At 36.2% G+C, this 19,846-nt stretch overlaps 1 protein-coding gene across 4 annotated transcripts in view; it reads left to right on the forward strand.

Moving 5' to 3' along the window:
* Nucleotides 1–17,746, forward strand: part of LOC113045085 (kin of IRRE-like protein 1) — a 31,090-nt gene extending 13,344 nt beyond the window's left edge. Inside the window, exons 2-15 of one of the 4 annotated variants that reach the window (XM_026205233.1) lie at nucleotides 6,746–6,898; nucleotides 7,967–8,116; nucleotides 9,013–9,170; nucleotides 9,266–9,416; nucleotides 9,869–9,974; nucleotides 10,261–10,409; nucleotides 10,642–10,769; nucleotides 10,924–11,050; nucleotides 11,143–11,243; nucleotides 13,066–13,282; nucleotides 13,941–14,048; nucleotides 14,869–14,993; nucleotides 16,289–16,369; nucleotides 17,177–17,746. In XM_026205233.1, the coding sequence (XP_026061018.1) occupies nucleotides 6,746–6,898; nucleotides 7,967–8,116; nucleotides 9,013–9,170; nucleotides 9,266–9,416; nucleotides 9,869–9,974; nucleotides 10,261–10,409; nucleotides 10,642–10,769; nucleotides 10,924–11,050; nucleotides 11,143–11,243; nucleotides 13,066–13,282; nucleotides 13,941–14,048; nucleotides 14,869–14,993; nucleotides 16,289–16,369; nucleotides 17,177–17,722 (2,300 nt within the window). In that variant the 3' untranslated portion in view covers nucleotides 17,723–17,746. Of the gene's footprint in view, nucleotides 1–6,745; nucleotides 6,899–7,966; nucleotides 8,117–9,012; nucleotides 9,171–9,265; nucleotides 9,417–9,868; nucleotides 9,975–10,260; nucleotides 10,410–10,641; nucleotides 10,770–10,923; nucleotides 11,051–11,142; nucleotides 11,244–13,065; nucleotides 13,283–13,940; nucleotides 14,049–14,868; nucleotides 14,994–16,252; nucleotides 16,370–17,176 lie in introns of all 4 variants that reach the window. The other 3 variants (XM_026205235.1, XM_026205231.1, XM_026205232.1) reach the window with 3 other exon arrangements.
* The last annotated feature ends 2,100 nt before the right edge of the window (nucleotides 17,747–19,846 follow it).

Here is a 19,846-nt window from a genome sequence, read left to right on the forward strand (position 1 = left end):
GGGGGTTTTGCAGAATGTCCTGAAGCATGTTACCCTTGTACACAACATGCTGTTGTTTACAGAAGCACATGTGGTGTGTGTGTACACTTTTTGAGCACTGGGTTTGTTGTTGTTGTTTTTTTGGTGAATACATAGTATGTATGATTTACATACACTTGAATATGTCTGAGATTTAAAACACTTTAGAATAAGGTTCCATTAGTTAATGTTAGTTAAAGTATTTAACAATGAACAATACATTTATTACTACATTTATTAATTTATTAAATGTTAAAATTAATGTTAAAGTTAATGAAAATACAGTTATTGATTGTTAGTTCATGCTAATTCACAGTGCATTAACTAATGTTTAAAAGCAAAACTTTTGATTTGAATAATGGAATTATAAATGTTTAAAATTAACATTAAGTAAGGAATAATTGATGACGGCCGTTGAGTTATTAGAAAAATAATCCACACCCGAAGTCATTATGCCTTTACACCTGGGTGTGCTTCTTTTTTCTAGTAATTCAATGGCCCGGAGTCAATTATTCTGCTTATACTACGGTCACCACACCTGAAAACATCGATCAGATGATATGATTCGTCTGGTTTTTGTACTTAAAGGGCTATTGTGAGTAGGATTATTTCTTCCGTATCTCATCCAACGCCTCCTTTGCTAGTTCCAAAACGTAATTTTAAAGCTGGTAATGGAGGCTTGAGCCATTGATAGCATTCTAATGTAGTTATTAATGAAGTTATTAGAAAGAGAGGCGATGGAGACACACACAGAGAGAGAGAGAGAGAGAGAGAGCTTGTGTGAATTAGGCTAACATACCTCTGTGCATCCCTCAACAGTCTTCTGCTGCAGCGTCACTAACATCACTGTTAGGACCTCGCTAGTGGGAAATGTCATGTGTAGCCTTTAAGTTGCCACACTATATAGGCTAACTGATAAAATCATCATGTTAGCGCTGACAACACCAAACTGTGTGACAGTTATTAAAGTTTTTAATACGCGAAATGATATGGATCTGTGATATAATGCGTTCAAGAGAGCCGCCTGGAACTACGTTCGCTGTGCATTTCCCAGAAAATAATCGTACACCTCAGAATGTCCGTCAGCCAATCAAATTCAAGCATTCAATGGACCCGAGATTAATAAATTCTGTAGAATGATGCAAATTCTTGCTTAGTTCATATTAACTAAAGTAGTTAACATTAACTAATGGAACCTTAAAGTGTTACAAATTTTACTTTTTAATTGTTCAAAGTTAAAATTTTAATATAATATTTAATAGATTATGTGTTAAATTGTATTGTGCCAGCTCAGACTAAATCAGATTTTTTTTATTAAATACATTGTTTAATTTTTAAACCTATACATTTAGATTTTTTTTCAGTTTTATTAAGAATTGCTATATCCTGATTATATAATATTATGTAATTTACAATTTAAAAAACTGCATTAATAGTTACTTTGTTAGTTTCGTCAGTCCACTGACAAAGAAAAGGAGCAGTGAGTATAGATTCAGTGAATGATTCAGTGTTTTTGAACAAATCAATTGAGTAAATGATTCAGTGAAACTTTCATGAGAAACAATGCCAGATGTACAGACAAATGGAAAAAATATGCAGAGTTGCAAGGTATTATTATTTTAATTTTTCAACTGCCTACTTTTAACTTGAGTGCCACATTTTTCAGAACACATTTGTCATTTTCAAGATGCCATAAAAGACGTGAGGGTCACTGTCCATTTAGCAAGTTTTACATGGAAAATGCAGTAGAATGCAAAAACTTGTTCTATGTGAGGGGCCCCTAAATGATTGAATGAATAATTTGAGCAAATGACTCAACAGTCACTTGTCGCCACCTACTGGCAAAGTGGACCTGTATAAATAGACACTAAAAAAATTGAGAAATCCCCAAGTATAATTGAAGCCAAATATTAAATAATAACACAAGGGTTGATCAGGATGTGTTAGAACTTTCTGAATTACATTAAAATTCTTCCAGTTCAAAGAGACCAAGAACAAAGAAAGATGGATATGGTGGAAAAATAGAGACGGGTGGGAAGGCAGAAAATTGCAAAGGTGTAGAAATGCGTAGCCTGTGTTGTAGAGGGGATGCAAGTGTCCACCATCAACTCAGAGACATGTAGGTATGAATGGACAGAGTGAATGAAGGAGGAGTAAGGTGAAAGAAGAGGATATTTAAAGAGTGGGATGAAATCAGAGCGGGAAGAAGGATTGAAAGTACTGTAAAATGCAAAAATTGAAATTGTATCCATGTGTTTTCTCTTCTGTTTAACTTACATTTCCCTCAGGAATGAGTGGGATATAGAGAAGTGGGAGAGCTTTATTCACACATTTTTCCCCTTAAAGAGATCAATAAACATGACATAGAAAAAGAAACAGAACTACACATACAGATACTCACATACTGTAAAACAAGTAGATACCTTGAGAGAATGTCAAACATACACAACAGGACACACACACACACACACACACACACACACACACACTTACTGATGTTAATGAGATCTGATGTGTGCAGAGAGGTTAGCATATTTACTACTCTAAAAAAGCAAATAGCGCTACAGAGAAATGAAATGAAAGAGTTAATAAAATATGGCTGGAAACAGATGGAAGGGAAATTTGAGTATTTGTCAAAATGGGTTGAAAAAATCTAAGACAAAATATCATAATAGTTTCAATATCACTGGACATTTTGGAAATATTATTATTATTATTATTAATAATAATAATAATAATAATAACAATACAGTTTTGCAGGTTAAAATATTTATTATAAATATAACCACTTTATTTGTGTTTTAAATGTTATATTTATTTATCAAAGTCACACCCCCCTAAATTTACCACGCCCACACATTTCTACGTCATTGTGTGGAAAGATTTGCGTAATGCCGCCCAAATGTTCACACAAAGGCGTCATGGTTTCAGTAACCACAGTGTTGAAGCAGTCATGTCAGGGAGATGCTGTGTGTATCTATGCGAAAGCACTTTATTTGGCCTTTCGAAAGTAGATGCATTTAGGAATCTTTAAGATTACTTACAACAGAACAGCAACGCATTTTATGGACGACCGTTTCGTGAAGGTTTCGTGAGAGGAGCTCATTCTCACTTTGCTACGACAATCTGGCGCTTCTGAATCAGCTATATGTTTTATTAGCAGTTTAAGTAGTTGCTACTGAATTTTCAAATGAGGAGTTTTGATCATTTTATGTGTGTGTGTGTGTGTGTGTGTGTGTGTGAGAGAGAGAGAGAGAGAGACAGGGTCACATCACAGTGGACTCAGCTATCTTAACCGTCTGTGGCTTGTATACTGCAAACACATACGAGCTTCATCACTCTGTCTGTCATGCCACTCTGTTCCCCATTTGGGCTTGAACTGAAGGTGAAACTAAAGACATTATTAACTGTCTTTATATTTATTTTAAAAGATGAAAATCACGATTTTGGAAAGGGGGTGTTACATTTCCGATAAGTGCTTGTGGTGTTTGGCCAATCACAATGCACTGGGTCATTTAGCCAATCAGAGCAGACTGCACTTGTCGGAAGGAGGGACTTTTTAGAAAGGCATGTTTGAAAGAGGCGGGGCATAGAGGACCTACAATAATGTACAGTATTTGAAAAATACTGTGTTTTTTGAACATTAAAGCATGTCAACTTACTCTATTACACATTCTGTTCTGGATCACTCATTAGCTGCAGCTGCCATTTCAACACCCTAGTTTTTTTCACGTCTTTTGATTTATTATAAAATAAATATAACAAAGGTAGTACTTTATCTCACTAAGGTATAGCAAGTGCAGGAAGTTGTCACTTGTCATTTAAAGAAATAATTAATGTCAGACAACAGCCTATAATGCAGAATTATTTAATTACCTACAGTACATAGTTAAATACAAATTAATAAGTTATAACAAATAAATAATGCATTGAATATTTTTAAATGTTCCATGTTTATCCAACACAGACATGCTGCTGTAGTTTTTGTAGTCTGAATCGCTTAATGCATAGCTCTATTTTGACATCGGCTCATCAGATGACTCCCTCTATTGCCACTGTCAATCGTAGCAATGCCTAGCAGCACAATTTAACGGATTTTCTCGTGTACATTAAAAATTTGTGTTTGTCATTCCTGGTATACGTGGATGTTTGGTCATTTTAGACAAACAAAACTCTTCTCCAAATTGTGAATGGATTATGTAGGCACAGTGCAGGAGGCTGGAAATGACCGGAAGTAATTGTGCATAGTCAATAAATTATTTTCATGCCATTCCGAACCTGAAACACTGTCGTTCACATACTTTTGAAAATCAAACGAGTAGTTAATCCTGATAAGCGCTCGTCATCACAGTTGTAAACACGATGGCTTTCTTCTTTCGTGAGGGCGCCACAGTATCTTTGTTTCCAGGCGGACCATTGAAGAACGCGACACACATGTCTCGTGGAAATCATGTATAATTCAACCAATCCGATGACGACTTCGAAGCTCCTGAAGTGTTCCCACTTTTGTGTCCCATATGCATCAGACATCTAGCCAACAGCCCGTGGGCATTACGTCTGAGACCGAGACTAGTTGTTCATCCTTAGAACACAAATGACAACTTTTGAGGGTGAGTTATTTATGACAAATTTTCATTTGTGAGACCTATCCCTTTAATCTGGAGATGTAAATATTTTGGTGCCTAAGGTAGACTAGACATGAATTTTAGAACTCACACACAAATAGTTTTGGACATCACACAACACACACCCACACAAAATAGAGTTTTATTTGTCCGTGTGCAAAATTAGAGCAAGACTTGCCCTGAGGAAAGATGTGGACAGATGAATGTTCCGTCTGAGACCATTTGACTAAGTCATGTATTCTTGCTTACCTCTCTCGGCACATAATTAAAAGCTTGTTTCTGTGTCTCTGTGTGCTATAGGGTACATTATTGTCATTCTCTGTTTATCTCTTTCTCTCCATGACGTTTTGCATTTGGCTCTGCTTTTCTAAATGCTTAACATTTGGCAGCACCACTTCAGGGATGTTTTCCTTATACTGTAGCATCTGGAAATACTTCAGAGTTTTCAAAAATATACACACACACGTTGAATCAGTCGATGAATCAGACATCAGATGTTGTGTCTTTGTTCTAAGGGCACTTTTCCATGACTAATGACTAGTTAACCGAGTGAAGCTGGCTTTGAGTATTCTGATACACTGGCCAGTGTCATTAAGCGCTGTCATAAGCAGCTGTGCGGCAAAGACATGACGTCATGTCTACCGCAGTCCAATCATGATGCATGGACAGCTGCAAAGAGAGAATGCTGGTTTTATGACAGAAACTGGATGTCCAGAGTCCTTGACTTTCTGTATGACTTTCCATGGAGCAGCAAAGTCAGCGTGACTGCTTCATCCCTCTTTCATTTGCACTATATGGAGAAGAGTGTCCAGCACATTCTTAATTATCAGTTTGCTGGAGTAAATGGTGACCGAATTTCCATTTTGGTGTGACCTGTTCCTTTAAGTGTGATGAAGAGTTTTGTTTTATGGCTGTAAATGTAATCCTCTGGAGGTGCACCTTTTCTTTTTTTTCTCCCTCCCTTTATTAAAGTTTTGCCTTAATTAGCAAATTGGACTGTTACCAATAATCCTGGAGGAGTGGCATGTGCCGGAGGAGAAAGAGAGGCAGGAAGAGAGAGAGTGATGGGATTTTTCAGAAATATCTCTGCGATGATGTAAGGGTTGAAAAATTGGGATGTGGCTGTAAGAGTCTGGGTAGCACGTGTTTGTCAAAAGATTTGGTAACACTGCCAATTCTCACTATTGGCTAGTTGCTTATTAGCATGCTAATTAATTACATATTGGCTGTTTATTATTAATTATAAAGCACATATTCTGTGTGAATATTCTACATCCCTAATCTTACTCAATACTTAAACTTAACAACTACCTAAGTTACTAATTATTAAGAAGCAGCAAATGAAAAGTTTGAGGCAAAATTTATAGTGTTTTGTTAATGGCGTGAATTGGACCTTAAAATTAAGTGTTTAATTATTATTATTAATCTTCATTTTTTTAATCAATATTAAAATAAGATATTGATTAACACAAAACATCTAGGTTGACAATTAACTAGGGATTGGGTTAAAAATGTCATAGTATTTTCAATGCATGGTGAAATGCCCTTGTGATGAACTCCTTGGTTAAAAGACAGTCAATTTATGTAACAAAAGATTTTAAATAAATGTTTTTCTTTTGAACATTGTATTCAACAGAGTATCCTGATTATCACGATTTCCACACAGTTATTTATTAGCACTGTTTTCAGAACTGACATTAAGAAAATGTTTTTTTTTTTTTTTACTAAATCAATATATTAGTGATTTCTGAAGGATCATTGGACGCCAAAGACTGGAGTAATGATGCTCAAAATTCAGGAATAAATTACATTTTTAAATATATTGAAATAGAAATTAGTAATTTTAAATTATAAAATATATTTCACAATTTTACTGGGTATTTTTACAAATGTTCATGTCTTCAAATGCAGTATTTAGATATTTTTAAATATTTAAATCTAATTTGTTTCTTTCTAGGTTTGAGTTAGAAGTATTTAACAAAAATTTATGGCAAACCAAAGAAAATCTTCATAAAAGTGTGAAAAAATCTACAGTGTCCCATGTACAGTGTACAGTAATATAAGCTCATTTTTGTCTCTCTCTCTCTCTGTGTGTCTGTCAGTGTTCAGCGGCCCGCGGTTTTCTCAGGAGCCAGCGGATCAGTCTGTGGTGATCGGGGAGAGAGTAGTTTTGTCCTGCGTGGTGTTTAACTACACCGGCATTGTACAGTGGACCAAAGACGGACTGGCTCTTGGCATCGGAGAAGATCTGAGGGGTGAGCGCACACACATACATCAGATCACACTAACCGAGAGCATCATGCACCTTTTGTAGAGGGGAAATGAGTGACAGTATCATCTCAATAAGAGCTATAGGTGAGAAAAGACAAGACCAAAATAAAAGAACTACCTTTGATTGCAGGACAGGAAAGTTTAGCAGTACAAATTTGGTTAAGCATTAAAGGGTACATGGTTTTAAATGAATAAAGCAAGAAAAATTGCAGCTGCGTCAGTTAGCGATCACCATGCATTTTAGTTGTATCTAGTCATTCTAGTTTGGAGTAACAAAAGGATGGGTACGATGACTGGATTTCAGTATAAAACAAATTACTGTCCAGATTTAGATATATGAATACATGATTTCTGCTAAAGTGTGTCCAATTATGCAGCCTAATTTTCAATGATACAAATTCTTTTGGAATTTGGCGCAGAAATCTGTCAAGCCTCATGCCTCTATGTATGTCTATACAACATATAAAATGTTGCAATGCAACATTCAGACAACATTAGATTTCTCCCTCTCCTCCATTTAAAATGAGGCATCAGACATATTTTTTCCATTCATTGTCCAGACATTGCCGTTTTCTTTCTTTGTCCTCTGTCTCGCTTTCTCTTTTTCCCTTTTTTTTTTGGACGTGTTGCTCTTGTCCGCTCTAATCACATACACATATAGATGTGCAAACACTTGCACAGGTTAAGCATCTGCTTGCTGATTGGTTGAGCTAAAGGATGATGTAATCATTGCCAATACTTTTGTCCTCCTAGTATCCAGATCGATGATGTCATAATGTGTGTGCTAGAGAGAGAGTGCAGTCTGAATGCCAATGTGTTGGAGTGCTGCCCTCTGGTGTCAAACACATGTCCTGCAATCCACCATATAATCACAATGACTGGCTAAACTGACTGTATAAATATGAAGGCAAAATAAATATGAATTCTGACTGTACATACAAGGTTTGCTGGGGCTTTTGCAGCACAATATTATCTCATCTGAAATGATAAGTGCATTAAAACATTTTACCGTGATTTAGTGTGATGATTATGTGTGTGTGTGTGTGTTTCAGCATGGCCACGGTACCGTGTTTTGCGTATTTTGGATGTTGGGCAGTATAACCTAGAGATCACATCAGCAGACCTGACCGATGACTCCCTGTACGAGTGTCAAGCCACTGAAGCTGCTCTGAGGTCCAGAAGAGCTAAACTCACTGTTCTGAGTGAGTACACACTGAAGAAGAGCAGAACAGCATACTGCCATTATAGTGTTTTTACAGGATGTATAATGTAAGAAGTATGCACTTGCTTTGCATTCAATTCTTCTGCTTTTCAGTAAACAACAGCACAGTGTGTGGAACACTGTTACTTAAAATGCAATACACTGAACTTAAAAAGTTTCCATTTCCAGTGTGATGAATGCACATAAAGCAATTTGAGCCAAAATTGAGTGCAAAAGTCATTATATATCTGGGATTGTTGCAGTGAAAAGGCTGTAATATACTACTTTTTTAAATATTCACTGGCACATAACCTTAATAATTTTTAAAAAGTATGCAGTATGCAGTATACAGTATGCACGGGGCAGTCCAAACATAGCCACCAACACACAATAAGTAGGTTATATTTCTAAAGAATTCATTTTGCTTTCTTTATTTAAAAGAAAGGGCTTGGAAAGAATTTTTGTAATGTCTTTAATATTATACTCATCAAGTACAATTAAACAATTATACAATTAAATTTTTATGTATTTTGAAATTGTATTTATTCCTTATAGTAAAAGCTGAACTTTCAGCCTTATTACTCCAGTCTTTAGTGTCACCTGATTCTTCAGAAATCATTCTAATATGCTGATTTTATGCTCAAGAAACATTATTATTATTATTATTATTATTATTATTATTATTATTATTATGTCTGCCATCTCTTTCAATTAGTTTGATGCATACAAATATTTTCTTTTCAAATCTTACTGACCCCAAAAACCTTTGAACAATAGTGCATAGTACACAATATTTAAAAGAAAACAAAATACCGTATATGTGTCAGTAGTTCTAGATGTTATCTGTGTGCCCAGTGTGTAAGGCACTTTCAGCGTATTATCTGTCTATCTGTGTAGTTCCTCCTGAAGGTCCTGTTATCGAGGGCTCTCCAGAGATCCTGCTGACAGCAGGAACCTCATATAACCTCACCTGTGTGTCTCGAGGAGCAAAGCCACTGTCAACAATAGAATGGTACAAAGATGGGATCATAGTGGAGGGAGCCCATACCAGCACTGTGAGTGAGCACACAAGCAAATCAAGATAACATGAAAATCACATGTATGAGAACAGATGGTATACATTATTTCTATCTATCTATCTATCTGTCAGGAGGTGTTAGCGGACAGGAAGAGGGTGACCACAAAAAGTTTTCTGGAGATCCAGCCAGTGGACACAGACACAGGACGAAATTTCACCTGTGTAGCTTCAAACCTGGCCGCCCCACTGGGAAAGAGGGCCAACGTGACTCTCAACGTCCACCGTAAGTGTTTGTACACCTACCGTATTTTTCGGACTATAAGTCGCACCTGAGTATAAGTCGCATCAGTCCAAAAATACGTCATGATGAGGGAAAAACATATATGAGTCGCACTGGACTATAAGTCGCATTTATTCAGGACCAAGAACCAAGAGAAAACATTACCGTCTACCGCCGCGAGAGGGCGCTCTATGCTGCTCAGTGTAGGCTACAGGAGCAGTGAACAGTATAGAGTGCCCTCTCGCGGCTGTAGACGGTAATGTTTTCTCTTGATTAATTTCTCTCGGTTCATGTCAAATTAATTTATAAATAAGTCGCACCTGACTATAAGTCGCAGGACCAGCCAAACTATGAAAAAAAGTGCGACTTATAGTCCGGAAAATACGATTCTTTGCTGTGCTGGCATACTGTATATCCAAAAGAAGTGCTCTAATGACCTCTCAATCTCTCTCCAGATCCTCCTACAGTCATCCTGTCTATAGAGCCTCGCTCGGTTCTAGAAGGAGAGCGAGTTAAATTTACCTGCCAGGCCACTGCCAACCCTCCCATTATGGGCTACAGGTTAGTGTGTAGTGTGGCTGTACACACTAACACATACACCATACAGAGAAAATTCAGACCTGGCTGCCCCGCAGATTTTTATATATTTATTTGTTTTTAAATATGTATAGTATAGCTTTTATTAATTTGTATTCAAGTTCTGGTTTTAATTATTTTAGTACCTCAAGAAAAGGAGAAATGTTGTCTTGGCCAATAGCTGAAATACAATAAGTTTAAGTGTTTTTATATTTTATTTCATTTATTTTTTTCTGCATTAGTAAACTATAATAAGCCTAATGTGTTGTAGGTGGGCTAAGGGGGGCGTGATTCTGGACGGAGCGAGAGAAAGTGTGTTTGAGACGACAGCAGATCACTCGTTCTTCACTGAGCCTGTGTCCTGTCTGGTCTTTAATGCGGTGGGCAGCACTAACGTCAGTATTTTGGTGGATGTTCACTGTGAGTATCTTAGTCCATCCGTCTATGATCTACCACACAGGTCTACTCTTGGGTTTATGTTATACTGTATGAGTTTGCCATTGTCTTTATTCAAATGCAGTTTAATTTTTTTTTATGCCAATTTGCATAATTGCATTTAGGGAAATTTGAATAACTTTTAGTGTTTTTGTTTTTCAGTTTAAATTGTTTTAGTAAATTGTTATAACCTTCTTTTTTTCTCTCTCTCATGTAGTTGGTCCAATTTTGGTGGTGGAGCCGAGGCCTGTAACAGTGGATGTTGACTCTGATGTCATACTCAACTGTAAATGGTCAGGAAATCCTCCGCTCACCCTCACATGGACCAAGAAGGGCTCCAGTATGGTCAGTGCACACTAGATAATGCTTCCTACACCTTACAAAGTGCACTTACCTCTAACACACACACAAAAAATGGAAACATTCAGCAAAAACACTCGTCAATTGACTATTTTTAATGCAGTCCATCTTTCTTTCTTCAACTCTTTTTGTTGATCAGGTCCTCAGTAATAGTAATCAGTTATTCCTGAAGTCTGTGAGTCAGGCAGATGCAGGACAGTACGTGTGTAAGGCCATCGTTCCCAGAATTGGTGTTGGAGAAACAGAAGTCACTCTTACAGTCAATGGTCAGTAACACTGTATGTACATAACTACACAAAAATCTGTCTAGATTTGAAAAGTGTGATATGACTCTCTTATGCTGTGATTGGGTGTCCAGGTCCTCCAATCATCTCGAGCGAGCTGGTCCAGTATGCCGTGAGAGGAGAGAAGGGGGAGATCAAGTGCTACATAGCCAGCACCCCTCCACCGGACAAAATCGTGAGTTGAATTCCCACTCTGTATACTACATAAATAATAATATAGCTTTTACAACAGGTTATTCTGGACATGTGGCATGTTGTGATTTCATGCATTGTGCAGATACTAAATAAATGTTGAATAGATAATCAAGATTTTTTAGTAAAGAAATGTCTCATTTTTTTAGAGCTTTAAAGTTTGTGTTTTTGAGGTAGGGATGATCTTCCTGTTTACAAGTAGGATGTTCTGCTGATGCATTGACAATATAACTAATAGTGCAGAAATGACATAAAGCAGCTTTATTCAGCTTTACGTATTCTGTTGATGTCCATACTGTACTTGTTTTCCGTCCTTCCTTTATCATCTTTACACTATGCTTGATTGAATACTGAGAGAGAGAGAGAGAGAGAGAGAGAGAGAGAGAGAGAGCCAAAAGAAGCGTGAAAAATAGAGGTCAAGAAAATATCAAATGAGACATGAAAGATGAGGAGGGCTGGCGGGGAGGGGGAGAAAAAGAGTGATGGCGCAGAACAAAGTCCTGTACCTTTCAGTGTCGATTATCACCAGCAGACGACATGACATGACAGACAAATGAGTGAGCTTTTAACAATCTCAGCACTTTACTCAACGCTCTGCCTCTTTTCCTCCTTCCTTCACTCTCTCACTCCTTCCTTCCACCTGTCCTCTAGTCAACGTCCTCCTCTTTATCGTTCTCCTTCAACCACCTTTCTAGTCACTCTTTTCCTTTCTCACATTTAAACAATTTGTAATATTAGCAAGAAAAAAGGAATGGTTATAATAAAACAAAATAAAACAACAGCTCTATAAAATAAAACCGAATAAAATTATTAATATAAAACAAATAGTATTTAACTTATATAATATTAGTAATATTAACAATATATTTTGTTAATTTACATTTTTTAATGATAAAAGAATGGCAAAAACTTAATAGTATTAATAGTATTAAGAATGGGAATGGTTTCAAATAAATTAATTATAAAAGAAAACTTAAATAAAAATATATAATATATAAAATTTATTTTATATATAATAATATAAATAATATGAAAAAATACATACATTATGATATATATATATATATATATATATATATATATATATAAAACAACAGTTGAATAAAATAACATAAAAAGTTAAATAAAAATAGCAGTATTAAAAATTATTATTATATATTAACAAATACAATACTAGTTTTCTAAATTATCAATAAACATACTAGTTCAAATAGTAAACCAAGAATAGTGAAAATATAGGGGAAAAATTCTAGTTAAAAATTAAACTGAATAATTCAAAATAAATGAAAAGTTTTAACGAAATGGAATGAGCTTTTGGAGTAATATTTAAGCAAGTTATTAAATGGTATAAAAATTAAATAAAAATTAGATTTGCCCATAATAGTATTATTATGCATGAGTTTAGTAATAGAGACACACTCCTCTGTTGCTCTCTTTCTCTGTCTGATGGATCTCTGGATAATGAGACATGACACAACAGGACTGGCCTTAATGTGAAGACAGTACTTATGAGATAATGAATAATGGAATAATTGAGAAAGAAAGTGGAGGAGAGGAAAGAAGAGTGGGCCATATGCTTTTTTTTCCTCATCCTCTCGTCCTTCCCGCTCTCACTGTCACTCTGTTGTCAGTTTGAGTGGGACATTAGCGCTGTGAATATTTGATGGAGTGTTATTCATTTTGTATGAACTATCTGCTCTCCCACAGTTCAGAGCAAAATCCTGAAAGGCCTGCAACGCCTGTGAACCCCAGCCTGTGTGTGTATTTATTAATGTGTGTGTGAATGCATACGTGTTTTTCTGCAGGTTTGGGCCTGGAAGGAGAACGTGTGGGAAAAAGAGAGAGGAACGTTGTTGGAGAGGTACACAGTGGAGCAGAGCCGCCCTGCGTCACAAGGGGGCGCCGTTCTGTCCACCCTCACCATCAATAATGTCATGGAGTCTGACTTCCAGTCCACCTACAACTGCACGGCATGGAACGCCTTTGGACCAGGAACCATGATCATCACGCTGGAGGAGACAGGTCAGGACGAAACACTCCCACTGTCTCTTTCTTAAGTATAGTGACTGTAGGTATAACTCTTCTCGTTTTCTCTCAGATATAGAGAAGTCATACTTTCATAGGTCTATATCAGTTACGTAACACCTCTATCTCTCTCACTCTTTCTCATTCTCAGATATAGCATGTGTAGGTATTATACCTGTTTGTCTCTCTCACTGATATAGTGTAATGTTTAAGTATAGTGTAGTGTTTACTGTAGGTGTCTTTCTCTCAGATATATAATGGCTGTAGATATAATATCTATAAGTGTCCTTTATGTCTGTAGATATTAATTACTGGCCTCTCTGTCAGATATATTGCCTCTAGGTGTCATTTTTTCAGATATATAAAAGCTATAGATATAATACCTATATCTCTCTATCATATCATGTCCATCATATAATACCTCTCTCTAAAATTTAGCATCTCTAGATATTATTTCTATTACTTTCTCTCATATAAAATGTATAAGGGTCTTTCTCTCTCAGATATAGTGTTCATTGGTCTCTCTCTCTCTCACATAGTGTGTAGTAGGTAATGTCTTTGACTTAGACATAGCATCTTTAGGTAATATAAATGTCTGTATAGTGTGTGTGTGTGTTAATGGCTCTCTCTCTCTCTCTCTCTCTCTCTCTCTCAGATATAGTGCCTGTAGGTGTGATAGCAGGTGGATCTGTTGGATCTTCTATTTTGCTTCTGCTCCTCCTGTTTGCTCTGATATTTTATCTGTATCGACAGCGCAAAGGCAGTGAGTAGACTGTATATGTGTGTGGCTTTGTATGTGTGCATCTGTTTCATGTTCATTTGCTTGTGATGCATTTGTCCAAATTATCACTGGAATTCAGAATATAAGAATATAAATATACATGTGTATTAAAAGGCAATGCTCTGAAAGTCAAATGGTGGAAAAAAGTGTAAATGCTTGATTATGGTTTGGCGCCCCCGTGTGTCTACAGGACAGAAATTTAATCATATTTTACCACAATATATGTTGCTAATTTATTTAAATAATAATTCTATTTTTAGAGCTACTATTAACATTTTTGCTAATACTCTTCCCTCACCAGTTGTGTGAAATGAAAATAATGGATATTTTAATTGTAATATACAGTATTTATATGCATTTATATTCAGTTAAATAAATATGCTTCCTATAATTTATGCTAAATTTAAACATTTTAAACAAAACCAAAAAAACTGAAATTAGAATAAACTTTGCTGAAAATAGCAAACTTTACAGAAACAGAAGAAAATTCTCAGTATGTTTTTCCATTTATGGAAAAAACTGTTTTATGCTCTATTTCATTTTTTATTTCATTTTTTATATCTTTGACGTCGACTAAAGGCAATGCAAAATATCCATTTTAATGAGACACGTGCTAAAGATTTATGTGCCCTACCTTTTTATGGAATAGCCTGCTTCAGTCTTTTAACAATAAAATTAGTGAAATCATAATCTTTCTTTCCGCCCATAGCCTATAAACTGCTGTGATTTATTTTAGCCATTAAATCATTTAATTTATTAAAATGATGTGAGGCTTTGAGTCAGTGATCTATAATGCTTGCAGGTCGTCGTGGAGTCACGCTGAAGCCAGACATTAAGGTGGAAACGGTCAACAAGGAAACTCACAGTCTTGAGGAAGAGGCTGCCGGCGCCTCCACAGCTACACGAATGGTAAAAGCTATGTATTCTGTGAGTATCTATAGCATAATTAGACTGTCAGGCTGACTGATATAACATTCATAATTATATGGTCAGACATTGTTTGTCATAATTAAAAATAAAGAAATTAAGACATCTTTAAAAAATTAACGATACTAGGGGTATTTTGCACACAAGTCATAAGTCATGTTAAAATTTGGTTAGCTCACCTTTTGACCTAACTAACAAGAGAGAAGTGTGACGAGAAATTCTGTTGGCACTTGGTTTCTCCATGAAGCACTGCCGTTCAAATATTTGGGGTCTGGAAGATTGTTTAAATGTTTTTGAAAGTCTCTTATGCTCATAAAAACTGTATATATTTGACCAAACATACAGCAAAATAGTAATATTATATTATATGATTTTGAAATATATTTGAAAATGTAATTCTTGTAATAGATGATTATTTCTGTCTTTAGTGTCACAAGATCCTCATGAAAACATTCTAATATGATGATTTGGTGCTACAAATTATTTTTTATTATTATCAATGTAGAAAGCAGTTGAGCTGTGCAATATTCTGTGATAATCAAATAATCCTCAAAAATATGGTTAATAGAAACTTCAGAAGAACCTTTTTTTTTAAATAGAAAGCTTTTATTCTTGTGATAAATTTAATGGCTGCTTGCTGAATAAAGTTTTCTTTATAATTTATTCATTTTCATTTATTTTATAAGAAAATGTCACTGATCATGAACTTCTGAATGGCAGTGTAGTAGTATGAAATATCAAACATATTGTGATTGTTCTGATTATATTCCGTTGTGCTGCATTTTTGCTTTAAGTGTAAGCAGAACAATTACTTGTTGCGAGAAGTATCTGGTGTTTTCTGAATATAGTTTAACTGCTCTATAAAATCTCTACAATTACATTATCTAGTCCAGCTTTGGCAGCAAAAGCTGGATTGGTACATTTTTAGTCAACCATTTATATGAGCATTTAGTCTGACTCAAATCAAACTATTAAAGTGCATGTAAACATACCAGTTTTAGTGCTTTTCAAAAATGGGCCATATCTGCTTAATTTGATCCATAACAGTGAAAGAATTAAAGAAAGATACTGTTGAATAGATAAAAGATAAATCTGAAAATAAAAAGTTTCTAATGGTGAAAGACTTTCTTTCCACCACAATCTATAGAATATCTATTCTTCACTAATACTGATAAAGCTGATATCCTGTTTTCCTCCCTCTCTCTCCTTCTCTCCTCCTCCCTCTCTCTGTGTGTGTGTTTTGTCGTTTGATGGTTTAGTTTCTTCCCTCTGTCTCCCTCTCTCCCTCCACCCAGCCCTTCAAAGATGACATGGACCTGAAGCAGGACGTCCAGAGCGACACGGTGGAGCCCAAGGTGGAGGAGTATGAGCCCAAGGTAAGAAACAGCACAGGTGCATATAAACATCAATGCTATACTTAAAGGAGAAGTGTACAATTGTTTTGGAATTTGAGTTAACTTTATGCTGTTAAGTTTAAGTTTAATAACAAGGTTGATTGCCTCTGAAAGTGTAAAAACATACTGTGGCACCATCAAAATATTTCACTCTTTGAGACCCTAACCAGCATTGGCTCAACCAATGCTGTGAGTTTGGGGCGGGGCTATCTATTTGCCTGACCAATAGAAAACAGGAGGAATGTTCTTGAAAGTTGTACTTATTTTTCCAGTCCTGTTGCTGATGCTGGTGGTGCCGAAATTACACGCTTTACCTTTAATGTTTGACACAGACAGAAGAAGTATTATAGCTATGGTCCAACATTTTTATAGGATTATTTATCTAAAATATACATATTATTAATATACATTGAATAGTTTTTCCCAGATGTTTTGTGTCAGTAAGGCTATACTTTCATCAAATACTGAACAAAATGTATTACACTTTCCACAAATATATTGAGAAGCACTACAGTTGTCAACATAACTGTAATCAACATAATGATTGTTGATTATTATTTATATTAATGATTGTTGACTGAATTTTTGATTAAATAAATGGTCACCAAAAGAGAAAACAGTAAATTTGTGAAATTTCAGCAAAACATGACCAACTTGTGTGATGACTCACACAAAGCTCTCAGTTTTGCAGATTGCAAAGGCTGAGTTTAACCCATGAAACTTACCTGAGCATTGTTATTTGTGAAATACTATATATTATATCAGTGAAATATATTTTTGTCATTTCAGGACCCCACCAACGGCTACTACAACGTTCGAGCTACGACACATGACGAGGTCCGCACCTCTACCCGCTCCCTGCTGTACCAGGAATTTCGGCCACTGAATCCCGCTTCAGTTTCGGCGACAGCCGGCGGCCCAGTGCCCAACATTCACCCGGCACCCACAGGCCGTTACGAGCCCAGGCCAGCTTCCCGAATGGCGCACAACACATACACACATTTTAACACCATTGCCAGGGCATCACAAATCCAAGCCCCGCCCAACCCTGTGTCCAAGACCACAGACTATTCCGGAGAACGTGGCCTGCTGGAATCAACCAATCCGCTGGCTTTTGACAGCTATGCTTACTCAACAACACCTCAATACAGGTTAGGCTTCGCCCCGCCTTTGGAGGCAGGACCAGCCTATGAAATGTATCCTACGGGACAAGGGGCGGGGACGAGTCAAGACGCTAACACGGGAAAATACCCCAGCTCCGCCCAATTTCCATATTCAACTCCGCCCACAGAATACTCTCAAAGACACACGCAGAGAATGCAGACTCATGTGTGAAACAGACACACTTGCCAACAACAACAACAAAAAAACACTTCCCGGGATTGAAATAAATGGTACACATTCATTTTTACACTCTTACAGTTTGAAACGTTCTCTCCAACACAACTATATGCAAACACACACACACACACTTTGCATTTTCTACCTTTAAAACAATATGATTGAGAGAAAAAAGTGCCAAATTAATAAATTAATGCAGCAGAAGAGGAAATCACAAGAGTGATGAGCGGAGAGAATCCATGTAAACCTTCTCATCTTTCCCTCTTCTTGCCAAATTTGAAGATGATGGGTTGATGTGGTGAAACAAATCCTCTCAAATCTGTGCACCAAAATGAGACGCTGCAAAGCAGCCATTGGACGGGTTTCTCCATGTGAATCGTATTGGCTGAAAGAATGGCCAATAGAAGGCTGGAGGGCACCAGAAGCCATCAACTATTGGGTGTAAAGCCCAGTGAAAGCCTGATTGCTATGCACTGGAGTTTACAATGGACCTGATTAATTCTGTCCCATCAAACAACCTAATAAAATATGATGCGTTTTAAATGATGGGTATTGTGGGTGGGCTCACACTGATTGTATAATCCACAATGTGATATTGCAGAACAAGTCAGCGAGTTGAAGAATACTGCAGTTGTCGACAATCGCTTGTGAAAAAACTAACCATACGGCCCGCTCACATCACCACTGCTCACACTGCCCGAGCTCCTCGTAGAAATAGCTGACCGCTGCCAGTTTGAACTCTTCTGAACTCTTCTGATAGGACGGAGACGTGAGTATCTGGGTAAACGCCACCAGTGCTTTTAACTCTGAAAGCTGGAGTTTATGGAACATTTTAGGATTTTTTTACAAAGGGATACTACTCACAGAGTGTCAAAGTGAGCTTACGGACTCTTCTCTGAACACACGCTCTGCCTCTTTCCAAGAAAACCTCACGAGTATTTGACGCTTTGTGTTTCTATGTGTGTGAGAGTGTGTGTTTGCTGATGTGGAGGAAATAGCTGAATGTGATCAATCTCTTTCTCTGAAGTGTCCATGTATTTGTCCTTAACACTTTCAAAGTAGAGTAGAGTGCTTTTCCATATTTGTATCTGAACTGAATTGCATTTGAAAGCGCATTTATAGTATTTTTCTAAGATGGTGGTAAGGGATAAAAGATCGAATGGTTTTGGTGTAAGCAATGTAAAGGAGAACATTTTTTAAACATTTTTTGTTTATGATTTGTACACATTTCTAAATTCTGTAAAGGGATGTTGAATCGAATCACAAGAGCAAAGTTTAAAATAATACTAAAATGGAAGTGATTTATTCATTCAAGTCCTGGGTTTCGGTAAAGTATTTTTATGCAAAATAAAGAAGGGCTTTTATTATGAGCTCAAAACATTTCTGTTCTGCAGAAAAGCTCAATTTGTGCAGAAAATGTTTCTGCTCGGTTTAAATTTGGCTTGATTGATTTAGGTTTAATCTGCTGAAATTTACATTCAAAAATGCAATGATCAATACATTTTGGTTCAACAAATTAGCAGCCTTATTAGCAGGTTTGTCAATAAAACAGAATTTTTGCAGTGCATTGGTTAAAATTTGCACAAAATATTTTTTCTTTAAATATCCATGTTAATTCTCTTAATAAATGAGACTTATTTGGCACCTTTATGTATGATGAGAGGACAATGAATATGAGTAATAAAACATATCAGAGAAGGAAAGATGAGGGAATGAATGTGCAATACTGTGTTTATATTGTGTGAATGTGAGAGCATGTCTGACTCTTGAGATCCATTTCCTCATGCTCCTGTTAAAAAAGACCTGTACTTCACATTGTGTTTATGATTAACTTTATTTTATCTTTGTTTTAATCATCTGTATAAATGTAAAATACAAAAGAAAAAAATGACCCATGTGCTTTTTCCCCACAGCCACTTTTACTATGGTTCTTTTAAAATTGTATGTGGTTATTTTTCCACAGTATTATAAAATAAAAAAACATCTTTCATAGTGACTCGTCATCATACAGTAACAACTCATACGGTTCATAAGAAATACATCGACACTATATACATGCAGTGGGGACCAAAAATAAAACATGGAGTATACAGTATAATCATTTTGAAAACATACAAA

Source organism: Carassius auratus, chromosome 27, assembly GCF_003368295.1.
Source record: "Carassius auratus strain Wakin chromosome 27, ASM336829v1, whole genome shotgun sequence".
Lineage (NCBI taxonomy): Eukaryota > Metazoa > Chordata > Actinopteri > Cypriniformes > Cyprinidae > Carassius > Carassius auratus.